The sequence below is a fragment of the Myodes glareolus genome, chromosome 26 (genome assembly GCF_982192425.1).
Source record: "Myodes glareolus chromosome 26, mMyoGla1.1, whole genome shotgun sequence".
Classification (NCBI taxonomy): domain Eukaryota; kingdom Metazoa; phylum Chordata; class Mammalia; order Rodentia; family Cricetidae; genus Myodes; species Myodes glareolus.
In genome coordinates, this window is record NC_142051.1 from 36,271,334 (window position 1) to 36,297,987 (window position 26,654).

Here is a 26,654-nt window from a genome sequence, read left to right on the forward strand (position 1 = left end):
TCTGTGTCAACAAAGCTCATTTTAATGATTACCTATTGCCAGCAGTGGGTTGGCTCCCATCCCCACCCCCAAAATGCCTCATCAGTGCAACAGGCGGATGCTTAGTAAAGTTATTACCGACAGGTGAATGGAGTTCTAAGCCATGGGAGGCAACAGGACTAACTTTGAACTTCAACTTGAGCACATGGCCAAGTGATTAGGAGATATGTGTAGTGCCTGGAGAAATATAAAAGGCATGGCTAGGCCAGAACAATCTTTATGTTCAACCCCCTAATTCCTTTTCATTCTTTGAGGGGTGGTTGAAGCACAGGACACAGATAACAACCAAAAGCAACGCCCCCCAAAAAGGATTGTTAACCTCTGTAGTTAATGGCTTCAAACCTGTTCCCCTCCTCGTGTGTGTGTGTGTGTTTACATGTGCACTTGCTCCTGTGGGCACACACGGAGCCCAGAAGGTAACTGTTAATATGATCTTTGTCTAATACTTCCTGCACCATTGCTTTGAGGCAGGGTCTCTCACTGAACCTGGAATTCACTATTTCTGCAAGAATGGCTGAGCAGTGAGCTCCCAGGAGCTGCCTGTCTCTGTCCCACTACCGCACCAGGCTTTTCATTATTTATTTATTTATTATTTATTTTACACTGAAGCTGACGATCTGAACTCAATTTGGATCCTCACTATGAACTCAGTTATGGAACTCAATTATGCACCCCCTGAGCTAGCTCCCCTTACTTCAGACTTTTTTCTATTATTCAATTAGTAGAAGGAGAAAAGGGTTAAGAACAAACTCTGAATTGAGGCATATTTGTCAGGTTACAGTATGGTCCAATCGGCCAAAGAAATTCACTTAGTTGAGAGTTTCTATAGACAAGCTTTTAGAAGTTCACAAAAATCTAATGTTTTTAAGAAGAATGATCTGAAATAATGATTTCCCTACCACTAAGAGTAAAAATAGACTTAAGGAATTATGGCCATTCTTAAGAAAGAATGGCCAAGAAAGGAAACTCCACCACCTGAAGACAGCCTGCACTCCTTGAACCATGGTAACAAGATCCTGGAGCCAGAGACTGCATTCTGCCACGGGCCTAACCAGAGCGCGTTTGAAAAGAGGTGAGTTCTACACATCACAGGCAGTTCCGGGGCCTCCCCTTCAGCGGCACACCACTGCTGTGCTGAACTCAGACACATCTGATGTGCCCCGCCACGAGGGAGCCCATTAAAGATCGTCGGACTCGGGGATGGTGACTGAGTTCTTTCGCAGGGATTCTAGTGAAAACGCAGTGGGAGAAAGTGGCCTGGACTCCGGGATGTGTTCCATTCTGTATTTCTCGATGTACGGTGCAGCAACTTCCCAAACCTGAGAGGCAAGGAGGGGAAACACAGTCAAAATACGCGAAAGGTTGTTTCCCCGCGCTATGAAGAAATCAGAGCTTCACCCCAAACCAAAGCGCGCTCCATACCTGGCCAAACACGTAGCAACTTGTTTGCTTATTTTTTGAGCCATTTGACACACTCTTGTGTTAATTAGTTGCAATAAAGGATTTTAAAAGACAAAGTCCAAAACCAAGCTCACATTGTAAAGGGTTTTAAGCTGCTTCCTACTCTAGCCAAACAAGCAAATCCACAAAAACCAAACAGAACCTTGGCAACTCAGAGTGAGATTCTGGATGCTTACTCAGGGGTTGGTGGATAGGACAGTGCATGAGGCTTGGAAGTTGAAAGGTGGTACAATGAGTTCTTCTGAGGTTGTGTTTCTATGGCCACCAGTATGCAAATACGGCCTGTCTCCCAGCCCCTTAAGCATCCCCGGGGACAAGCCAGAATCAGCTTCCACTTTCATCTGAGAACTATGGGATGGAAGCTGAGTTTGTATACGATGATAAGACTGTCACACATATGGCCAGGTTTCCCTCTTCGTCTACCAACCTATTTCCTTAAGGCCCCATTTTTGGTTTGTAGTTTCTTTTCTTTCCGCCAGTGGCCCCTGACAGCCAAGGAATCTTTCCCGTTCTATGCCCTCACAAAATAAACTCTTAGCTCGTGCCGTGGTGGCTCCTGCCTGAATCCTAGCACCCTTGGTTCCGGAATATAGAGAGGGAAGAAGACTGCTGTGAGCTTGCGGCCAGCCTGAGCTGCTCAGTGAGTCTTGAGCCAGCCTGAGCTACATAGCCTGAGATACTATCTGAAACAAATCTGAAAAAGAACATGTATTCCTCACAGGCTAACCCCTCGTGGAAGACATGTTCCCTCAAAGGACATGGGGTACACCTCGAAATCAGAGGTGTGAAGTTTCAAGGGCAAGTTTGTTCCCCCAGAACAGGGTCACAGCTCTAAGGAAAATCAAGGGATTCTAGGGAATGGGACTCTAATGACTCTAAAGATTTTAAAGCATTAAAACAAAATGTGTGTGTGTGTGTATAACAGTGTGTGTGTGTATATATAAATGTGTGTATACATAAATGTGTGTTTGCATATATATGTGTGTGTACATGTATATATAAAAACGTGTATATATACATATATGTGTGTATATAAATGTGTGTTTGCACATATATAAAATGTGTGTATATGTATATATAATGTGTGCACTTGCATATATATATATAAATGTGTATATATAAAAATATATAAAATATGTTTATATATATAAATGTGTGTATATGTGTGTATGTATATATGGCTTATTGTAAAGGATATTATATGTGTTACATATGCATACACATTATACATGAGACACATATAAGCACATATGTAAATATGCATATGTATTAACTTGCATAGGGTGTATGCATTTTTTGTTTGTATGCATTTTGAAAGCTGACCCACCCTTAAGGCACCTGTATCAATTGCCTAAGTCCTTGGCCAATATAACCAGAGGAGATAAGCAGTAAAAAAATTATCTTGCTGAGCCAGGCTGGCAGGTGCAGGAACCCGATGGAACCCTGGGACTTTACGGTGTCTTCTTCACTTGGTGGTGGCAGCTGTGCTAACATCAGCAGGATGACATATTTTAGCAGGGCAGAGGACATCTAGAGAAGGTTAATGAGCTACCTTCATGAATAGTCTCCTCAGGAATACTGCCTCCACATTCCATTTAAAACCTATTTCTCACTCTAATTCTTCCGCAGTCAGTATTTGGGTCCAACCTGGGCCTTTGGGGGGGCTATCGGCTGGCACTAGTCACCTTACAAATCAGCTCTATCCCTCTGTGTTCTCTCCCTGGGAACAGTCAGGAGAGAACGGCTCACACAGCTCTCCACAACCCACCCCCATTTCACTTTCCCATAGCCATGAAGCCGTCAGCTTGCCTTTTGCTCCAGAAGTAGCCTGTGGGCTGCTTCGATGTCTGGGGCCATGAAGCGATCCTTTATCCAGGGCCTTCAGAGAAAGCAGAGCAAGCCATCAGCCACACGCCTGCCTCTGTAGAGATTCACCGTTCTGAAATGGAGTGGGTCCCGGAGACCCCTTGACTTTACCTGACTACAGAGCGCACCAGGTCATAAACCTTCTCCAGCGGAGTGGTTGTTTTCAGGGGGCGGAGAAACTCTATGCCCTGGCAGGCAGCTAGGAGCTCGATGGCCAGCACTAAAACAGAAACAGGGAAGCAGCGGTTGGTTCACGTCTGGCTTCATCCTATGGGGCTGGAATCACCCAGAGTTGCAACTACCAGGAGTCAGCTATACGGACATGGATTTCTGTGTATCGAGAGAAGGAAATTGCCTGCCAGTGCAACCCAAAACAACTTGGGCTATTTCCAAGTCTGCTGGCAGCTTTCCAGAAACTGACAATAAGGCCCTATTGCGGAAGACAACACCTGCCCTGCGTATCTCATTGAACATGGAGGAGTGGAGCTGGGGGCCTCAATGGAGCCTTCACCTTGCTGGCTAGTGTTCATTGTACCAGAAGGTACTCTGCATGCTACCAGAAGAGGAAGCTAAGCATCAACCTAGATATAAACCCCTCGGTCTGCAGTGGTGACCGATCTGCATGATACGTCGGCACAATACCGTACAGAAGCTGTGGGGGTCACTAACCACTCTCTGATTGGATTGAAGACTTACTCCACGAGACCCACGCCTGACACTGCTCAGGTGGCCAGGAACCCGAGACTAGACAGGCCGTGGCCCTAGAGGGAAAAAAAACCAAAGTACTATTGTTCTAATAAAAGGACAGAGCAATAACGATATTTTGCTATACCTACAGACCAGTGTCTCACTTAGCCGTCATCAGAGAAGCTTCCTCCTGGAGCAGATGAAAGCTAAGGCAGAGACCTGCAGATGGACAACATGCATGGAGAGAGAGCCTTTGGAACGCTCTGTTCTAAACGGGAGGTCTTCGCGGAACCTCTTCAGGCCCCAGGGAACTTTCCGGAAGAGGAGGCAGAAAGATCGTAAGAGCCAGAGGAGATGGAAGACACCAAGGAAACAGTGCCTTCCAGACACAACAGGACTGGCAGGCCTATGAACTCCCACAGACTGTGGCAGTATGCACGGGGCCTGCCCAGCTTCAAGCCAGAGGGTGTCCCAGAACTGAGAGAGGAGCTATAGGTACAAGCCCCACATCCCTAACCCAGAAGCTATTCCCAACTGACAACCGCTTGCCAAGGGGAAGCTTAGCTTTCTTCAAGTCACCATCACTGGGTATACAAACCACACTTAAGGGAGACCCCATGCCCAGCACGAGACAGGCAAACACAAAATGAACTCAGTGTTGTTGTTGGAGCCAATTTTGTATTTCCATGGGTTTTGCGTACGTGTGTGTGTGTGTGTGTGTATGAGTATCTCTGCGTGTCTATGTGTTTATGTGCTTTCCCCTTTTCCTTCTGTCTGTTTGCTTGACTTTATTTTAGTCCGGTCTGTTATTTGTTTTATTGGTCTCTCTGTTTCCTAAGGGGAGAGAAAAAAAGGTGTTTTGTTGGATGGGTAGAGAGGACCTGGGAGGAGATGAGGGGAGGGGAAACTCCCCTCATATATATAGAACTCCCCATATTTAGCTTTGGAGCCTGTCCTGGAACTAGCTCTTGTAGACCAGGCTGGCCTCGAACTCACAGAGATCCTCTTGCCTCTGCCTTCCTAGTGCTGGGATTAAAGGCGTGCGCCACCACTGCCAGCGTTGATCAGATTCTTGTATTCTCCTCCTGTAACTCTGCCCTTCAGTGTCTTGTTCATTACCACAAAGAGTTGTCAGGTTGGCCAGTGTTTGCTTCTCTGAACCGACGTTCGTTTCTGTACGGGCAGGAGATAGGCACATCTCGCCCTCTCTGTTGCATTGCTCTGCTCAATGTCAGGTGCCTTTCTACACTTTCCATACTCCCATGCTAGTTACTTAAGCAAGGACAGGGAGTGGGCGCTGTGATAACTGGGAGAATCTACATCTCATTAAATCTTTGGAATCCATGTCACGACATCAGAAATGCCCGAGGGACCGAAAACATGAAAGCGAGATCACAAAGAAGCTACCAGAAAAATCCAGAACATCCATCTTCCTGCCAGAAAACTAGCCTGGCGTCTCGCTGAGTCAAAAGCCAGAAGGAAAACAAGGGGTAGAAGCCTGGAGCCAGGACGACAGGATTTAAAACAGGGCCTGGAATCCCCATTCCAACAAGCCCAAAGGAAAGGCTGAGGCGCTGCAGCTGGGAGGCTTTGAGTTTGTATTTGAGGCTGATACCAGGGCTCGGCTGTTTAATTCTGCGGGGTGTGGTGTGGCGTCCTGGCTGAGAGGAAAGCCCTGATAGCAGGAGCTGAATGAGGACGCCACAAATTGACATGTTAATGGGATGTTAAAGCCCACACAAAGAGCTACAGGCAATTGTGGCGCGCTGAGAAGATATGAGTCTTCCCTACGGAGGAACGCACCAACTGGTTGTCCAACACCAAACAGAGTCTTCCCTACGGAGGAACGCACCAACTGGTTGTCCAACACCAAACAGCCCCGAAAGCATACATGCAATTAACACTATACAGACCTGGAGGGTTAAACTGAAGCTGAGACCATGGAGGAGTGCTGCTAACTGGCTTGCACAGTCTCCGTGTGATTTGCTCAGCCTGCTTTCCTATACCACCAGGACCACCTGCCCAGGGGTGTCATTGTCCCCAGAGTGTGGGATCCCCCCTCAGCAATCAACAATCAAGAAAATGCCCTCCACAGACTTGCCCACATGGCATTGTCATGGAGGCCTTTCCTCAGTTGAGGCTGCTTCCTCCAAGAGGACTCTAGCTTGTATCAGGTTGACAAAGCAAAACAAAACTAAACTAACCAGCACAGTTATCTTGACCAGACTTAAAATCATGTTGGAGACAAAACTCTACACACGTCCGTGACGGCGTTTCCAGCGAGGTTCACCTGAGGGGTAAAGCCTCTCCCTGAATGTGGGTGACACGACCCCACAGAATGGGGTCTCAGACTGAATAGAAGGAAAAAGCAAGGGTGTGTGCACGCGCATGCTCACACGTTCTTATGTGTGCATAAATGTGGGGACTCACAGAGGCCAGAGGTGGTAGATACCTCCAGGGCTGGAGTTCCAGGCAGTCACCTGGTCTGGATTCTGGTAACTGAACTTTGTTCTCTACCAGAGTATTCTATGCTCTTAATCCCTGAGCCATCTCTCCAGTCTGGAGTCATCCATATTGAAGAGAGGAAGTATATATGGACAACATGGAGATATGATTAAAAATAATCTGGGAAAATAAAAAAATGGGGAGCAAACGTTTGGGCTTTTGAGTCGGTTGAGGCTTGCTAGGGTTCATGGTCCTCTCCACTTCCAGATATTAAAACAAGTGAAGAAAACCCCGGCGTCATTAAAATAAAGTTACACAAGGAGTCAGATTATCTCTGTGTATCCCTAGTTCTTCATCTTCAGTGAGAGACCGAATCACCTAGAAAGCCTTTAGCCACACTCCTCCGCTTCTCCCTAGTGTTTCTGGGAGTGACCAGAGGACCTGCACCCTGTACTTTAAGGGAGTTTCAAAACAACACTGACTCAGTGGGCAGTGATTATTCCATTCCGAGGAAGACCTGGAAAGCCAGTTTCCCAGTGAGGTCCACCTCCCAGGGTCGGCTTTACCTTGTTCTACATGCTCGATGACTCTGAGGGCCTTCCTGGCTGCCCATCCTCCCATGGAGACGTGGTCCTCCGTGGCAGCGCTGGTAGAGAGGGAATCCACAGACGAAGGGTGACACAAAGCCTTGTTCTCGGAAACTGAAAGAGACCAGAGCAAGTGAGGCAGCAGCCCTAAAACGGAATGCCGCCAAAATATTGCACAGCTCCCCCAGAGTCTCCACGGCATGACAGGACCTCTCCAGGGATTCTTGATCATGACCCAGGCACCATGGTGCCGAGCCACAGTCAAAAAAAACCATACAGGTCAATGCTTTTTTAAAAAAATTTATTTATGTATGTATTTTTAAAACATGCATTGGTGTTTTGCCTGCATGTATGTATGTCTGTGTGAGGGTGTGGGATTCCTCTGGAACTGGAGTGACAGACAGTCTCCAGTTGCCATGTGGTTGCTGGGAATTGAACCCAGGTCTTCTGGAAGAGCAGTCAGTGCTCTTAACTGCTGAGCCATCTCTCCGGCCTCGACCCATGAAGCCAAGCAGAACTCCAAGACTTTATATGGATAAGTAATCTGTCTAATACTCAAGACAGCATGATGTAAGGTACAGCCACCGTCGTGTGGTCTACGCATCCGAGGCAGTATCAAGAGGATAGAGAGGCCTGACGCCACACTGGTTATACATGGGTTTAGGTTTCACCAGACGTGTTTAATTAACCATCACATTACCTAGTCCTTTGAGGTAGTATTGTTAAAGAAAATACAGGATGCTCAGCTGAATTGAGAATTTTTTTTTTTTGGATAAAAAAAAGTGTTTGGTTGGTTTTGTTGTTGTTATTTTGGTTTTGGTTTAGCATAAGTCGATCCCAAGTAATTCAAATAGAACTGGGCATCCTACATTTTTGGGGGTTGTTGAATCTGACTACTCTATTTTAAGATTGTGTGCTGATGAACACAGGTTCTTGATATCGACCAGCCGCAGGAACAGAGAGAGTGGGCTGCTGCGAACCCTGAGCCACCCCACTGCCCCAGCAGCCTAGGGACCCTCACACCCTGTGAGGAGCCACATTTGCTATAGTGCATCCCAGCCACTACCACGGCAACCAACAGCATCAAGGCCAGGACCCCAGGCAGCCTCATACCCACAGCTTCTGCCTGGGAAGGAGGGTTTTCCGAACAATAAAGTGGTTCATCGTAAGAAATGGGTATGGTTTCACTGAGATGAATGACACCAAGAAAGATGTGCTGAGGCAGGAAAGGTTAGAGGCCCTGGTGGAATTCAAGCCCAAGGCAGTAAAGACGTAGCCTGTACTCTCTTTATGTGGTAGAGATTCTCCATGCAGTTATCATCAGGGTTACCAGAATAATGAGAGTTGGGGAAAGGCTGAGGTTCTCCTCTTTGGACATGCAGGGGCCACCCTGGCCTAAGCCTCCTGTGTAGGAGGACTAGAAAGAGGGTGCTGACACCCGGAGAGCAAGACAGCAAGGTAGATCAGTGAGACAGGCTGTGTTTGGGGCCACAGGCTGTGATTCCACAGGGGCCCTCATCCCAGAAGACACCCTAGAGAGGACAGCAAGGGTGGGGGGGAGAACCAAGGAGACGAGACCCAAGGTCAGCAGCCACCTCAGAGCTGCGGCTTCAGTGACATCCCAGATACCCAGAGACTCTTACGCTGGTGCGGGAGAATTGTCTGTATTCTGTCAACCATGTTTTAAATAAACGCTGATTGGCCAGGCAGGAAGTATAGGCGGGAAAACCAGACAGGAAGTGGAAATGATGCAAAGAGAGCAGGAGAATTCTGGGGAGGAGGAAGTTGATTCCTCCCACTCCTACCCAGATCACTGAAGCAGCAGGATGTGAGCTGCCCCACTGAAAAAGGTACTGAGCCACATGGCTAACATAGATAAGAAAAATGGGTTAATCAAGATATGAGAGTTAGCCAGTAAGAAGCCTGACCTAACAGGCCAACAGCTTTATAACTTATAGAGATCTCAGTGTGATTTTTCTCTGGGACTAAACAGCTGGGGGTACCTGGAAGGACAGAAAAACACAAACAAACGGGCCCCACTTGTGTTACATTACGCCACAAGACAGCAAAGAGAAGCAAGCAGGCGACCCACCCACGGAGGACTCAGCTGCTTATGCAGAGCAGGGCGGGCCTGAATAAATGACAGCCTATCAGCCAAATCATCAAGCAGTTTAGCTCTCCAACGAGGAAAACATGGCACAGCATTCTGGCAACAGGAAATACAAAGATGGGCGCTGACGACCTGAAGGACTTGGTTTTCTGCCACTTTTAACCCAATAAGAAAGAACAATCCGCACCGTCTACGAAGCACGTAGTTAGAATAAACACTTTTCACCTAAAGATTTCCCTTTTGGATCATGACAAATCTAGGTTCTGTTGCTATTGCTGCTTATTTATTTATTATTATTAGTGTCTGTTTTTTCTCAATATGTCATTAAAGATTTTTAAGTTGTTTCAAATCCGGTTGAGATGTTTAAAAATTTCATTTTTAATTTGTAAGAAGCTTAAGTCAGCAAACCGAAAGTACCTGCTACTCAAGCTCTTAAGTGATGATGATGATGGTGGTGGTGGTGGTGGTGGTGATGGTGGTGGTGGTGGTGGTGGTGGTGATGGTGGTGGTGGTGGTGGTGGTGATGGTGGTGGTGGTGGTGGTGGTGGTGATGGTGGTGGTGGTGATGGTGGTGGTGGTGGTGGTGGTGGTGATGGTGGTGGTGGTGGTGATGGTGATGGTGGTTGTGGTGGTGATAAAAAGGAGCTCACAGAAGGGGGTGCATGAAGTTGGGTACCAAATACAGCTGCATTTGAGTTCTGCTCTGCATCCAATTACTAGGCAATATTGGAAAAGTCACTTAGCTTCTGGGGTCTCCGATTATTTGCCTGGCCAATGGCGATAGTAACAGTGTCTCCTCCTTCCTGATCCTGTTGCTATGGTTAAGGGAGGGGAAATAAGCAAGGCCACTGGCACTGACTTTGTGGCGGGCATCCTTCCGATGCATTAATTATCTGCTCCTTGCAGTTTCGAATAGGAAACCAGCTGCCCTGAAGCTCAGTTTCCAGGAGGCATATTGCTTTTTGGAAGTGTTTATTTATTTATTTGTATGGTTTTAGGGACAGGGTTTCTCTGTGTAACAGCCCTAGCTGTCCTGGAACAAGCTCTTGTAGACCACGCCAGCCTCAAACTCACAGAGTTCCATCTGCCTCTGCCTCCCGAGTGCTGGGATTAAAGGCGTGTGCCACCAATGCCCGGCTGGAAGTATTTTTATATATTAGAGCGCATCTTAACCTTTTAGTGGACAGTGTATCTAGTAGAAGATCTCCAAAGTTTAAGCATTCAATTTAGTTCAGCTTTTTACTATCAACCAAAACTGTCTTTGTCTTTTTTTTTCCCTCTGATTGTTTTTTGGGGGAAAGCTACACAGACGAAGTTCAAATGTAGCAACAGGATTGTTTTCTCTGGGGCCATTTTCCACTTATGCCTCACGGTTGCGTTAGTATCTTGCAGCATTACATCGTTTAGGTCTTATGTTTTCTAAGACAGTGTGAAGATTCAACCTGTTTGCTGTGCTAGGCATGCGCGGTAGGATGCACAGGAAAGCAAAGCAACAGCAGAGCTCATTCCAAGGCGGAGGTTGATACTGTGAGGGAATCTGGAAAGGCCCTCGGGGGCGGGGCTTGTGTTCTGACAAAGGGCGCTGTCCTTACCCAGGGCTGCTGCGGTGCAGTGGGCTATCATGAAGCCAGAGTTCAGGCCTCCTTCAGCCACCAGGAAGGCAGGCAGCTCGCTGAGCGAAGGGTTACACAGCCTTTCGATTCGTCTCTCACTGATTGCCGCGAGTTCATGGACGCCAATGGCCAAATAGTCCAGGGCCTAAAAGAACAGTTCAGTTCAGCTGGCCGGCTTCGGAATCTACTTCCGGGGTCGGGAGCACGGTCAGAAAACTTACTTTGGCTGGGTATTCACCATGGAAGTTTCCTCCCGAAATTGTCTCTCCTCGACTGGCGAAGACCATCTTTACAAACAGGTTAAGGCTTACATGTAATGTTGTTTGTCACTTCAAGGGTGACTCCTACCCCATCTGTTTATGTTTAGTATGGAAGTGACAGTCATTGTACAGACAGGGGGAAGATAAGTCTTCCCGGAGGCAGTTGTTGACAGGAACACACACACATACATACACACATACACATACCACATCACACAGACACACAACACACCACACAGACACACAACACACACACCCCACACCACAGACACACACCCACCATATAGACACACAACACACACAAGACACAGACACAAAACACACACAACACGCACACCACACAAAACACACACCACACCACACAGACACACAACACACACACCCCACACCACAGACACACACCACACACCCACCATATAGACACACAACACACACACAAGACACAGACACAAAACACACACAACACGCACACCACACAAAACACACACCACACCACACAGACACACAACACACACACCACATTCACACAGACACCACACATACCACACACATCATGTAGGCACCTACCACGCACATACAACACATTCACACACACACACCACACATACCACACAACACACACAATTCACACACCACATAGGCACACACCACACACCCACCACACAGACACAACATACATATATAACACTTTCACACACACAACACCCCCCCACACACACACAGAGACGGTAAATTGTGTGTAAATAATTGGAGACCATGGGATATGAAACATTTTCTCTTGGGATCGGTGATGTCAGCTCCTATTTTTTCTACTCCACCAATTAAACAATTGTACTCAAAAGCTGAAACCACTACCACGAACCCCTGGTTTGAAACCAAATTCTATTTCTCCTGTAGAGCTGCGAGCTAGCCCATGCTCCGGAGAAGAAGCTGTTGAATAGATTTGGCTGATAGAGCGCCCTCCAAAACACCTGGAATAATCCATGCTGGGACTGTTTCTGTCTCTGTCCTGGGAGATCCTGCACCAGTGTTCAATAGCCAACAGGTCCTGCAGACCCCCTTCTGCAGAAGGGAACTCTGGACTCTCGAGTGTGATTACCCCTAGAGGGAGTTCCAATCTATGCACACTTTGTTGAAGCCAGCAGGCACAAGGCAAAGCTAGTAAAAGGCCCTCCATCCTGGTTCCAAAAGCTTACGATTTCCCTCTGGGCTTTATGAACAATATATTTACCTATTTGTTACCAGGGTTTGAATCTGTGGCGTGAGATTCATCTGAATGGCAATATTCAGAAGAAAAACTGGGTCGGGGCTAGAGAGATGGCTCTGCAGTTAAGAGCACTGACTGCTCTTACAGAAGACCTGGGTTCAAGTCCCAGCAACCATATTGTCTGCTCAAGATTATCTCCCACACCCTTACACAGACATACGTACATGCGGGCAAAGCACCAATGTACGTTTAAAAAATTACATAAATAAATAATTTTTTAAAAAAGAAAAATAAAAATTGTATCTATACTGAGTATGTGCAGGCATTTTCTTGTCATTATTCCCTAAATAATACAATAAAACAACTATTTATGTAGTATTTACACTGTACTAGGTGTCACAGGTAATCTAGAAAGGACTTAAAAGTCCAGGAAGAAGCACATGGGCTATCCACAAGTAAATTAGGGATTTGAACATGCAAAGATTTTTGCAATGGAAAGTATCCTACAGCCCCACAAAGGCACAGTCTTCTCTTGGTCCCCTGAATCCCTGTATTGACTGACTGCTGCTCTAATTTAGAAACTAAACATGTCATATTATTCTCTTGTTTCCCAACTTTGTTAGTCACTAGAATTCCAGCAACTTCCGGCTTCCCTAACACCCACCTTTCTGCCCTGGGTGCTCTTTACCTGCAGGGCAGCACAGAGAAACCTGTCCTCTCAGGGAACATCAGGACTAGAGGTACTCTCAACTAGCTGAGAATTCATCCACAATCAAGAGTCTTTTATTAAGAAGGTAGGGGACTTTTGGCTGAAATTATGGCTGGGAGAAAATTAAAAATCTGTCATCCATATCCAGCAAATTCATTCTAATCCTTTCCCTTTTAACTCTTGAGTTACCCTTAAAGGTCTAACTGTGCCGGTATAGAATTGCCCCATACCAATGAAGAGCAAGACCACATGCACAGCATGCATAAAAAACGCTGTTCCTTCTAGAATGCGTGACAGATTCGTAATCCCAAGGATTAGCAACTACCGGTTTGAACTGATGAAGTGACCTCGGAGAACATAAAACGAAATCCTAAGGTAGGCTTAAGGGAATAGCACACTCAAGCCTTGGTGAGAAGCCCGCCACAGCTGTTGGGTAACCTGCCATCTGCTCACCAGGGCTGTGAGCTGCTCTCACGGTGGCTCCCTAGGCGGTTTCTCCCTGATTGAGTAGGAAGGCAGCTGCGGAATGGGAAGAAAAGGGTTCTTAAGAGGCTTGCCTGTTTTCAAAGGCAGCGATGCCTCTGGAAAGATTGTACCCTGACTAATTAGTTCAGCTTCAAAAAGAAAAAAAACCAGACTCTAGGAGAAAGAGATCCCGCGAAGGAGAAAAGGCCCCCTCCACAAGGAATGAAAGCATTCTTAACCACGTGTACAGATACAGATACTGTGGCCCGAGTCGAGTCCACTCCAGAAGGAAACCTGAGGATGAGGAAGCCTTACGTCACCGGAAACACTTTGGTGTGCTAGCGTGTTGTTTTCTGCCCAGCGTATCCTGCATCACTAGAACCAGGCTGCAGAGGGAAGGCCAGCCTAGGAGGCCCTAGTCACATCCTCCACAACCTCAGCAGTGGCTTTCAGTCAGTGCCTCGGTGAAACATGCCCACAAATGCTGCATTAGTATTTTATGGGTCCATTTTAAAAGCTAGACTCAAAACCTACGTTCGCGTGTCTGCTTCTGTCACTTACCGACTCTGACCTAGAAGAAGCCCCCAAGTACTCAGCTCCAGGGACTTACTCATTTACCTACGAGACAGGCTAATTCAACTCAGACCCTAACACAGCCAACTAGAGAAAGCTGCAACCGCGTTGAACATTCAAAAGATACAGGATTGTCTGTAGCACTGTTCAGTTCTGTAGTAATGATGTCCTTCACAAATGCTATGGTATCATTCACCACGCCGTGGACCTAAAGCGCAATAAAAATCAGGTATGTGATTAATATCCAATAAGAATGCCAATATTCTTGTAAAACGCCATCTCCAGTCCTTGCAGTTATGATCATAGCAAGTATAATTGGCTTCTTTGGGATAGGAAGACAACCGATAAGTTCTCAGTAAAACAAATTAGAATAAATACATTAACATAATATATAAATAAATACAAAAATATTAGACTAATATGCAAAACATCGCGGTATAGGAAAAAAGCACCAGCCCTAGCCACAAAGAATTGCATTTCCATGCCAGTGGTAGGATGTAGGCAAGTGAGATTTCTGGTTGGAACAGTGACTTGGGAAGTAGATGATGGCAGTTACTTTCTGTTGGTAAGAAGTAAATAAGATACAATAGGCCTCTCTTGGAGATGACTCGCAGAGATCACCCACATGGTAGCCATTCAGGGTTTGACGTCAAGAAGCATAAGGCTGAAGATGCTCACAAGGACAGCTGTCGCCCTGCACCTTGCCCCAGGACGGACAGCCATAGTACACTTCTGGCCTCTCTCAGAAGACCAGAAGATAAGATCTATGCTATGATCTTGGGCAAGGAGGGTACTGAACCCCGTTCATCGGGTCCTGGATGCAAAATGGGAGAAAGTACCAATTTCACAGTAGGGAAAATTCAATGAATTAGTATTTGGAAGGCACCGATAATGGAGCCCATCATTTGGAGCCAATCATCATTCTAGGATAGCAGGGGCTCTTAAACCAGGACTTATTCTTACAGCTCAGCTAATTCAGCAGTTCTCTCCCCTAGATGTTTTTGAGCTACTGTTTAATGGGCTCGCCAGATAACACATGTTGAGTCGCAGGCAGTGAAAGGATTTGCTCTAGGGCAAACGCCCTCTTAGTCTCTCGACCAGAACTTGAGTGACAGCTCGGTTCCTGAGATGTCTGTAATTGCTCATCAGTCAGATTATGCAAAAGCAGCTGTGCCCACTTCTTAAAATTGTGTCAGGGAGTCATTTGTGATTGTTTCTACTTGATTGTGAGAGGAAGAAAAGATATGCTCCCTGGACACTCGAATTCTGAAAGGCAGAATTCAGTGATCACTTTCCTTTGAACTGACTGGCTGACTGTAGATTTTCCCTTCAGGAAGAGCCAGTGAGACTCTTCAATGCTACTTAGTCGTTGTAGTGTATCAACACAGGAGGTCAAGAAATGAGAGGTCTAGCTGACCCAGTAAGAAGCTGATAACGACAAGAGAAATGGATATAGAATGCGTATTTTTTTTTAACAGAAGCAGCAGAGAGATTTGAATTACATTTGGCCATGACATGATTTTCTAAATCTTTCCTCTTTTTCTATTTTTCCCCCTCTGAATTTCCCCCTCTGGGCTCCTGTTTCTTGACCTTACCTGTGGACAGCAGCGCAAGGTGTATGCATCTTGGACACGATCGCAGAACCTGTGGCTTTCTGGGCAAGGAGGGGCGGGGGAGGAGTTGCGGGGAAGAAAACAGGCAACACATTACTGGTCTCCCCAACACACACAGCACCCATGAGCCCACTCAGACAAACTTGTTCAGACCTGCGATTTCTGATGGGTGGTGATCCGAGTCCAAGAGGGACCGGAACCGGAAAGCAACTTCAATTTGCCCACGGTGAGGGCGGACAGCATGAATGTCTAGAATTGAAGGAGGGGAGAAAAAAAAAAGTCTGTGCGAGTCTGATATCAGAATGAACCACAGAGGGTTCAGGACCATCCACAGTGCTGACAGAACCCACTAAAGTTCTGAAAGTTCTCACTCATCAGGCAGAATTAAATACTCCAACCCAAAGGCAAATTTTCCTGTATATACACGATTGGCTCTGTTGTAGATGTTGGCACACAAACTTAGAAACGTGATACAAGACCCCAGGCCCACCCTTAAAGGACCTGGACTGGTGACAATGGAGAGTGTGCATAGTGGCTTAATTTAACCAAGTCATTTTTGGACATTTTCCACTCTACTTATTAACACGAAGCCTTTGATATCATTAATTCCCAGATAAGATACAGATACTTATATCATTTTGTCTTCCCAGTTTTCTTATCAGGGCAGTTGCAATCTCTGTGTGTGTGCGTGTGTGTGTGTGTGTGTGTGTGTGTGTGCATGTGTGTGCGCGCGCACAGGCATCTGTCTGTCTACACATGCACGAGCACATGCACAGGTGCCCGAGAATATATGAATGCACGTGTGGAAGCCAGAGAGCAAGAGTAGGTGTCATTCCTTAGGCACTGTTCACCTTTCTTCCCCCTTTCCCTTAATTTTCATTTTGAAACAGAGTTTCACTGGCCTGAAACTCATCAAGGAAGCTGGGCTGACCAGCAAGCACCAGGGGTCTGCTGTCTCCATCTCCTGAGCTCTGGGATGCATTACAAGCACACACTACCACAAATTTTAAAATGTCAGTTCTGGGGATTGAACTTAGGTCCTTGTACTTACAAAACAAGATCTTTACCTACTGAGTTCTCCCCAGCCCCCCACACACACCTTTTTTTTTTTTTTTTTTTTTTTTTTTTTTTTTTTTTTTTTTTTTTGAGTTTCAAGTCTTACACACTGACTCCTAAAGCAATGTCTACTTTGGCATGCCCAGATCACTGGTGATCTGGAGCAGGTTGCTTAGTGTCTGTCTTCACAATGTCATTGTTAGCCAGGCCGTGGTGGTGCATGCCTTAATTCCAGCACTCGGGAGGCAGAGGCAGGCAAATCTCTGTGAGTTCGAGGCCAGCCTGTTCTACAAGAGCTAGTAACAGGACAGGCACCAAAGCTACAGAAAAACCTTGTCTCCAACAAAACAAAACAAAAAACCCAGAATGTCACTGTTATAGGACTGAACATAACAGAACTCAGATGCAGCTGTAGCAGTTCTGGGTATTAGGACACCTGCGTCTTCTCGCTCTTCTCGCTCTTCCCTGCCTCCCATCCCATCTACCTCTGCCTAAAATTGTCAACTAAGTCACCCTGGTTGAATGAGTCAATAACAGAGCCTGCTGACCAGTATCGAAGGCTTTGGTGGTGCCCTTCAGCACCTCAAGGGTCAAGGCAGCCACAATGTCAGCCTGCCGGGCAATGGCGCTGGCTCGCTCCACAGCCTCACAGCCCAGGGACGTGATCATCTGGGTCCCGTTAATGAGTGCCAGGCCCTGTGGGAAAAGGGAGAATGGTTTCTTACTGTGTTCTTTGTAATGAACCCACAGACGAGGAGATCTGTTCTTGTAGGAGAGAAACTGGGGAGTTGACTGAACTAGGCATCTGTGTGTTTTCACATGTGTGGGCCAGGCGTGCATATTCATGAGTTTGAATGGCATCATATCTGGTGTGTCTGTGTGTTTTCACACGTGTGGGCTAGGTGTGCATATTCATGAACTTGAGCGGCGTCATATCTGGTGTGTCTGTGTGTTTTCACACGTGTGGGCTAGGTGTGCATATTCATGAACTTGAGCGACATCATATCTGGTGTATCTGTGTGTTTTCACACATGTGGGCCAGGCGTGCATATTCATGGAGCTTGAGCGGTGTCATATCTGGAATCATCAGCACAAATCTGGCCAAAGGGTACCTGTTGACTTCCCTTGTCAAGGCACCATGCGGCCCTGCACTCTGGAATGCGTGGAGCATGGAGCATCTTCGTCCCTCTGTGCTATATTGTTTAATAACTTCCCACCACCTTAGACAAGACATCCTGAGACTATCCTGGTCCAAAGTTCCATCATAGACAAGACATCCTAAGATTATCTTGGTCCAAAATTGTGGCTGAGAGCATCTTAAGGGACCTTGACTAAGCAGTTCTTATTAAAATCCTTAGAAAACTATATTTGAAATTTATGTTCTTAGAGAACCCTCGGGGACTTGTGGCGTGACTAATCTTAAATATTCACAGAGGAGTCCTTTTGTGAGTAGCTATCAATCAACACATAAACTGTGTTTAAAGAACCAATGAGGCTGCCAGTACGGATGAAAACTGCAAATGTGAAGATTTGCTCACACAAACCAGTTTTTCTGGACTGACTTACCTCTTTTGGTTTCAGAACAACTGGTTTTAACCCGTGGGCTTCTAGGACCTGTTGAATGATTAAAAACATGAACATGGTTATTATTTGAACTACCAGATTATTTTTTTACTTCATACGGAGCCCAGTGAAATACTCTCAGTTCCAAAGTTTGTCTTATAAAAGATTATGCCTACATAAACTGGTTCTTGCCAGGTTCTTGGGGCCAGCATCTATTTAGTGAGAAATCAGGCTTAGTTTTTTAAATAAATGTGGACTTTTGAAGCAAGAACTTGGTTGCCTATAGAGTATGTTTTGCGCTGGGTGGTGGCGTTGCGTGCCTTTAATCCCAGCACTCAGGAAGCAGAGGCAGGTGGATCTCTGTGTGGTCAAGGTCAGCCTGGTCTACAGAGTGAGTTCTAGGGCAGGCTCCAAAGCTACACATAGAAACCCTGTCTTGAAAAACCAAAGAGGGGTGAGGGAAGAATACATTTTGCTTTCAAGTTTCTCTGTGTTGGGTATCAATCTTTGAGACCCCTCACCCTGATATACCTACTCGGTTAAGGCTGGGCTCCAGGCTGCCTGTCTATATGCATGCGTCTGCATTTAAAGCATGACCCCAGATGGTCCTCTACCCTTGTTTCTGCATCCTCTGTCACCGATAGACTCTCAGGGAAAAGCTTAGGAGCAAATGTGCCCACACCAATGAAGAGGAGGTTATGGAATCCCCTCAACTAGGTAGAGCCAGAATTCCAAGAGGAAGGGGGCAGAATACGATTTCTCTCAGGTAACAGAAGTAAAAGCTGCTACGACGTGAGATCCCCCTGGTGGGGGAAAGGAAGATGGAGTTAAAGTGGGAGAAAGACAGACGGCTGCCTCTTAATTAACTCTGCCCATTTCTCAGGGTCTGAGTACTTCTCACCGCAGGGTGTTGGGCTGGGCTGGGGGTACACACAGTAGAAACAGACAAGCTCAGGGCACCCAGGCCACGCAAGGGATGAGCGCTTGGGAAATAAATAAGACGTAAGCACTTATGTGTGGGTGACTTGGAAAGAAAGGAGCAGAGGAGCAGAGAGGGTGGATTCCCAGAGGGCTTCTCAAGATAAAAGACACAAATGGGAACAAAGTATTGTGCCTTCTGCCTAGCCCAGCGCACATTCCAGCTGCAAGCTAACGCTATAGTTTCTGCCATAGAGACCCCGGGGAGGGACGGGCTGAGAGGATCACGTGGAAAACAACATTCTTGAAGTCACATCATGGCTGACCTTTATCCTAAAGATGAGGGAAATGCTAGAAGTTTAGCCAGGGTGTGTTTGGATTTGCTGTTGACCAAGGATCGGGCTGGCTGCCACGTTAAGGTGGTTGAGGAAACACTGTCCATAGAGACAGAACCAAGATAGGCTGCAGGGAAGAACGATGACCTTGAACTTGAATTCCCCAAAGCCCAAGGGACAATCTAGTTTCTTCTTCCTCCTTGGTCATCTGTCTGTCTGTCTGTCTGTCTCTATCTATGTCTTTTTTTTTCAGATTTCTTTAAAAACAAATTTTATGTGCATTGATATTTTGCTTGCTTATCTGTGTGAGGGTGCCAGATCCCTTGGAACTGGAGTTACAGACAGTTGCAAGCTGCCATATAGGTGCTGGGAATTGAACTCAGGACCTCTGGAAGAACAGTCAGGGCTTTTAACCACTGAACCATCTCTCCAGTCCCAATCCTCTATCTCTTTCACTTACTGTTTGGACGCCTCTCATAGCTACTCACAGAGGACACTTTAAACAATGCGGTGGGATGCTCAACTGAGATTTGTTCAGGAAGCAACCATCACAAGCTTTGTGTAAACCGTGCCTTCCTGACAAGCTCAAGAACAGGCTGTGCTCTCTAGAGACCACACAGCAGGCTCTGTCTTTCACAACTCTCACCTGTAAAATAAGCTCCCCAATACAATTCTGACCCGCTGTGACCTCCCCAGTGGGCACCAGCAGTCTCGTGAGTGCAGAGCAAATTCCTGAAACTAAACGAGTGACTCTATGTTCCCATCCATATCCGCCTATCTTGGATGCCGGCAGGGGAATATGGAAGCCAATATCCTTTGCTAGTTTGACTCCCTGGGCTTGAATTGACTCATCTATAACTGGACGGCCATGAAGGCGAAGTGAGACAACACACGCCAGTCTCCCGGCTCCAGCGGAGGAGAATCACTATGGAGAAAGCTGATACGTGAGGCTTACGTATTTAGCATCAGCCCAGCCGCTCTTTGGGGACCACATCTTTCCTTCTCCAATGAGTCCCAGAGCAAGATGAGAGAGAGGCGCAAGATCTCCACTGGCACCCACAGTTCCTTTCTCTGGAACGTAGGACAGGCAGGAGGCTGCAAGAGAAGCAGGCATCAGTGACCTCAAGAGGGCTTGTACCGTTGTAGTTATCCTTGCTTTGCCAGTGAGGACAATCCTCATTTCCAACAGAATTTAGAGTCATTTTGAGTATACATATCCAAGAATGGTCATTTCGGAGGCACGACTAATGCTTAAGAGAAGAAGGTGAGCCAGGCAGTGGTGGCAGTACTTGGGAGGCAGAGGCGGGCGGATCTCTGTGTGTTCGAGGTCAGCCTGGTTTACAGAGTGAGTTCCAGAATGGCCAGGGCTACACAGAGAAACCCTGTCTCGAGAACTGAGAGAGAGAGAGAGAGAGAGAGAGAGAGAGAGAGAGAGAGAGAGAGAGAGCAGAGACAGCTAAGTTGTTATGAAAGAGGGAGTTGAGTGTGGAGGGAGGAAGAGAAGAAGGAAGAAAGGAAGGAAGGTAGGAAAAAGGAAGGAAGGAAGGAAAGAAGGAAGGAAGGAGAGAAAGAAAGAAAGAAAGAAAGAAAGAAAATATGTGCTTGGGGGGACAAGCTTCCAGAGGGAAGGACATGAGGCTCAGGCTGTCATGACGTCACTCTTAGGGTTCTAGCAGGTATCTCAGAAACACAATTATAAACTAGCTGTTGATGGCCCCATCCTGGTTTCTAAGAGCAAAACGTTAGAAATCATGAAGATACAGAATTAAGGGATATTCATGTGATCAGATTATATGCAGTCAATAAAAGCTGTTGGAGAATGCTTTAAAACATGTAAAGGTTGACTTTTTACAAAAGTAAAATGTCTACTTTAAAAAGAAGGACATGGCACACCTTGATGTCGGATGTCCTTCTATATATGTATTGTTTTTAGTGGTTAGTGAATAAAGCTGTCTCGGCCAATGGCTTATCAGAGTAAAGTCAGGTGGGAAATTCAAGCAGAGATACAGACAAAAAGAAGGCAGAGTCAGGTCAGACACCAGCCAGCCTCCAAGGAAACAAGCCACGTAGAAAATGAGGTAACGCCATGGCTACGTGGCAATGCATAGACTAATAGAAATTGGTTAAATTCGAATATAAGAGATAGCCAGGAATACTCCTGAGCCAGGGGCCAAACAGTGTTGTAATTAATATAGTTTCTGTGTGATTATTTGGGTCTGGGTGGCCGGGAAACAAAGCGTGGTCTCCATCTGCACACACCAAAGACCAAAGTAATAATAACAAAAGTTGTTTAACAATAAATTTACAGGCAAAACTCTCTCTCTCTCTCTTCAGTCATTCACTTATCACCCCATGCACTACGCCCGCTCATGTATAAACATGTGCTATTTTTTCAGAAATCTCCCCAAAAGTTACCCCTAAAAGGAGACTCCTGTTTCCTAAAATAAAACCCTCTCACGGCGACTGTTTCTACAGTTGTGGTTAAATGACATCAGTCAGACACATCAGGCCAACCCGTGGGCCAGTTTCCAGACTACAGGTGACCTGGGGAATTCTCAGAGCAGCAGGGACCCAGAGATGCCTTAAATGCATCTATCGGAGCACCAGTGCCTTCAAAGTTGGAGCTCTACTGTCTTGGGGTTTGAGGTGTGTGGTGGAGCCGAGCTTGTAGATGTGATCACTACGGATCTGTGTGAATAGCCCTATAGCCTGTAGATTGTGACCTTCGCTGGTCACTGTGTCACATTTATGAGTCCCCCTGGGCCCTCTGCATAGCAACTCCAGTATCTGGTCTTCTCTGCATGACTGTGAGACCTTGCACCTTTTCCCATCCCTTTCCCCCAAGGATCCCTAGGATTCCCATCGACCTCGTGTTTTATCCTTAGCTGTGAGAAGAGACAGCTTCCCGAGCCTTGCAAATCTGGCCTCCCCTTTAAGGGCTGAGTTGTGTGGCATCATGTCCTGTCCCACAATGACTTCATGGCTAAGTCAACTATTAACCTCTTCTCATTTTGACCTACCTTTAGATTTCCATGTGCGAGTACAACTTATCCATCATGGGGGGTGGGGAAAACATTAAAAGTTCAGATTCCTGGGTATCAACTGAAACCACTGTTTCTGGGATGGACATAATCCAGGATCAGGCTTATGGATGACTTGGTGCCATTTCTCTGATCATAGAAGGGCGCCATTGAATTGTGCCCTTCTATGGCACAATTGAAAGCTCTGTGTAGGCCTACTGGTAGGGTTCATGCTTATCTTAAACGATACCACAAGATAGGCTGACATTTGTGGGAATAGCTAGAGCTGCCATTCTTGCTACTTGACAACTGGTTCTTGCCAAACCTGTTTTACACTCATCTCGATTCTTTTCTCTTTAGCCTCGGCATCTAGTCACCCTAATATACTTCTTGGGGTGTGGCCCACTTCTCTCTGGAAGGCCACACGAAGGAGGCAGTGCCTTACCATTAAACACTTCAATGACTTGCTTCAAGGTCTCCAAGGAAATCCCGCTGTATCCTTTGGCTAACACGTTAATCCTCAAAGCCAAGAGCATCCGACATCTTTCAGGGCTGAGTGGTTTCCCAACACCTACAAAGCAGAATTGTCATTTTCTTCAAGGAAAAAAACCATCCCAAACCAAATTCCTCACCTCCTGCCCACCCTCACCTCTTGGGTCTTTGCCCACTTTTGCCAGTCTTCTCTTGGCTTTCTGAAGCTGGATGGATGGCCCTCCTTGTTGCCTGTCTGGCTCCTCAAACCTCGTCCAGACTAAGCTAGAGACCCAGTTCTCCTTCTCAATTCCTTGCTAGAGCCTTTCAGTGAATCTCACCTGCCTACATACCTTAAGAATACGGTAGCGAGGCCTTGACACAGGTCCTTTCAGAGTGATGGGCACAGAGCTTATCCTCCCTAGCTCACACCCCCAATACTAGCCTTCATTCTTTCCCCAAAGCACACCACTCTCTTCATAGGATTGGATACATGCTCCTATCTCAAGCGCATCCCCCCACCAGGCCCATTCTGTCTTCTGAGTTGCAGCACAAGGTTGGTCTGGTCTGACGTCATCGGCTCACACTCCTGGGTCCCTAGCACCTGGACCTTGGCGTGCATTCAGAACAAAATCAGCCGATGTGGCTGGTAGCACTACGCTAGCCAATCAGGTGATATAAGGTGATTTAGAAGGCACCCGATAGTAGGAACAGTTTACCTGAAGAATGGGAACGAACTAAGTTGACCTGAAGCTCCCTGGAAGAGAAAGGTGAGAACCCTCTTAGAAAGCTTGGGTGAACGCGCTCCCTCGGCCGGGAATATAAAGGGAACAAGAGTTATGGCTTCAGATGGGCAGGGGACAGTAGGCCTGGTTCTCTCGTGACGAGCTGGATACAAGTCAGCTCAAGCCTCACACTGTTCACCAAGATACACGAGAAGAGTGGCTGTCTCACAGGGTTGTGTGAGCATTTGTTACCCAAGGCTTGGTCTAAAGCAATGGTTCTCAATGTATGGGTTGCTACTGCTTGAGGGGGTCGCATACCTGATACCCTGCATATCAGATATTTATTTCTGTTACAATTCATAACGGTAGCAAAATTACAGTCATGAAGTAGCAATGAAATCATTTTACGGTTGCAGTCACCACAACATGAAGAGTCTGTATTAAAGAGTCGCAGCCTTAGGAAGGTTGAGGGCCACTGGTCTCACTCAATGTCATTGCTCAATGAATGTCAACATAGCAACTGTGAACCATCTCGGTGGAGGCGAAATCTCAAAGTCGTGGCAGGTGGGTGGGCGAGGACGTACAGTTGAGACTTACTGTAGCTTATGGACGGGGATTACCGTTCTGGCAAACTTCCCAAAACCTGTGGTGATGCCGTACACAACTGGAATAAAAAATTAAGCAGGCGTCCTCGTGATTAGATTCAATGGAAGTTTTGTTCTTACGTTTGTCCATAAAAAACAGCACCAGGGCACCCCGAGGAAACGGTACCTGTCTTTTCTTTTATGATGCTGTCAATGACCTCCCTGGACTTTTGCACCTTCTTCTCGGCGGTTGAAGTGAGCTAGGAAAGCATTGGCCAGAGCGAGCCTGTGAAAGTCTTCCGTGGCCAGTGGAAACAGCAGGGAGGCTGGCCTCCTTTCCCTTCCCCACATACCTTTATCTTGTAGCGTCCCTTCCCCAAGTTGACCAGATCCTCTGTGCTCAGACTGTCCCCATCCAAGGCAATGTACTGCACAAAAGGAGTGAGTCTCAGTGAGCCGGGGGCAGTTTCTGAGGGGTGGCCCTGGACACGGTCTGATGCCGAAGATATTTTGTGCTTATTACTGTGAGGCATTGCCATGGTAATTAAAAACATGCCCGGCTTATAACGAGACTGGGCAAGAAAAGTCAGAGGCCAGGCTCGCTGCAGTAGCAACACGGAGCTGGATAAATCTGTCCTTACATGTGGCGTTCATTCAGGTACGAACCTCTCCTCTTTAAAGGGGAGGGGTATTGTGTCACCAGACTTCATTTTCCCCACAGAAAGAAACGTAGCTCTCAGCTCACCCTCTCAGGCTCCCGGTATTTGCTGTATCTGAAGCCAGGTAAAGGAACATACTGGCAGAGTGGGAAAGCCCCAGTCCCACCACGGCAGGCCCAGCCCCCAGTGCGGACTAAAGACGATGCAGAAAGGATACAGGAAAACTCCTTCCGGCTGCGAGGGAATGAAGTCGGGAGACATTACATCGCCTTCAATGACTGAAACGAGAAGGGGAGGAGAGAAGGGCCTTGCAGACCACAGGGTACCACATTTGGACTGCTGCCAGACCCAGAAATGGCCCCTCCATGCACTGAGCTTGCATTGCATAGCCATGGCGGCTGCCACGTGACTTCCTACATTTCCCCATGGCCTTAGCGCCTTTATTCGGGAAAGCAAAAAAGCAGACAGGCAGGCGAGGGGCGATAGGTGGAAGATCAGTTCTAGCCGGCTTCCACGCCTGCTCTGGTGGTCACTTCTTCTAAATCTGCAATCTCGGCACCCCTGTGCTGCCAGCTTCGGGCCTGAGGTTTATCTGATGGCGGAAGGAATCTGTGATTGCAAGGGGATTCAGATTTGCAGCTTTGGGTTCAAGTGCAGTCTCTTGTCACTTAGGATCTGCCTCTCTGCATCTGTTGCAGGCTGAGGACAGGGCGAATGCGAAGCTTAGCTTGAGACTCCCTGGGGTCGAGTACTCAAGCCTATTTTCACGTCATTTCCCCTGAGATGAGGGTGACTTCCGGCAGTTCATCCCATTCCCCTGAGGGCCACTCACCCACTTCTACGAACTCATTATCCTCCAAGGCCACCTCCAGCAGGTCCTCGTTGTCCAGCAGGCCCAGGCCCTTGCACCGGCGCACGAGGAAGCGCACTTCATCCACCGAGGCGAAGCCACCATTGTCCGGTTTGTTCTTCATGTAGCGCCTCACAGCCTCGCGGCCCAGCCAGCCTACAGAGAGCTTCCCGTCCTTGCAGGGTACCGCCAGCCATTCCCCACGCACGTGCACCGTGTACCTAGGCATGGCTCGGCCACTGGAACAATCCTTCTGAGCAACAGGCCGCTGGCTCCTTCGCTACTGTCCCAGACTGGAGAGTCTTTATCCTTTCCCCGGGAGGGGAGTTGCCTGCTGGGGTGTGGTTGGCAGAGAGACTGAGAATGGACTTTCAAAACACACCCCTTCCCTTGCCTTTACTCATTCACACTTTGAACAAATATTGATTGCTGTCTCTGGTGTTCTTTTGGCCTTTTTTGAAAGCTGAACTAGGGGCTGGAGGGAGGGGTATGGGTAGGTGAGCCCACCTTCAATGCAACCCTTCAGAGAAAGACCAGGGGTCTCTTACCCTGGAGCTCTGAGCTCTGCTGGTACCCCACCTGACCAGGATCCCCAAGTTCTCTCTGTTTCTTTCTGAGGTCTGCCTTGAGAGCTGCTCATAAACACCATGTTCCCCTCTTCGGGGAATTACTCAACTGGTAAAACGCATCCCCTCGGTCAATTGTGACACCCGGCAGTGTGGCAATCCTCATTCATTTATTTATTCATTCCACAAACACGAGTTGAGCAACGCCTCCCCGACACCCATTTGTGCTTGTGAAGCTGTCGCTCCCCAAGGGAAGGTTGAGAAGGCCAGAG

General features: G+C 47.1%; 1 protein-coding gene across 3 annotated transcripts; it reads right to left on the bottom strand.

The window, feature by feature from the left end:
* Positions 1-26,512, bottom strand: Hal (histidine ammonia-lyase). Of its 3 annotated transcripts, none has more exons than XM_048418379.3 (21): positions 26,365-26,512; positions 25,799-26,150; positions 25,184-25,244; positions 25,053-25,080; positions 24,661-24,735; positions 24,495-24,567; positions 24,321-24,387; positions 23,718-23,755; positions 22,973-23,098; positions 20,463-20,602; positions 18,258-18,305; positions 17,240-17,387; positions 15,789-15,884; positions 15,618-15,676; positions 14,150-14,230; positions 11,030-11,095; positions 10,788-10,953; positions 7,065-7,199; positions 3,478-3,586; positions 3,310-3,379; positions 1-1,358 (listed from the first exon to the last, which is right to left on the bottom strand). In XM_048418379.3, exons 2-21 carry the CDS (start codon positions 26,043-26,045, stop codon positions 1,218-1,220), a joined length of 1,974 nt encoding a protein of 657 aa, XP_048274336.2. In that variant the 5' UTR covers positions 26,046-26,150; positions 26,365-26,512; the 3' UTR covers positions 1-1,217. The 3 variants fall into 3 exon arrangements, with proteins under 3 accessions (XP_048274336.2, XP_048274338.2, XP_085539561.2); XM_048418381.3 differs by having other exon boundaries at positions 25,799-26,147; positions 26,365-26,479; XM_085683435.2 differs by lacking the exon at positions 26,365-26,512 and having other exon boundaries at positions 25,799-26,242.
* Between the last annotated feature and the right edge of the window lie 142 nt (positions 26,513-26,654).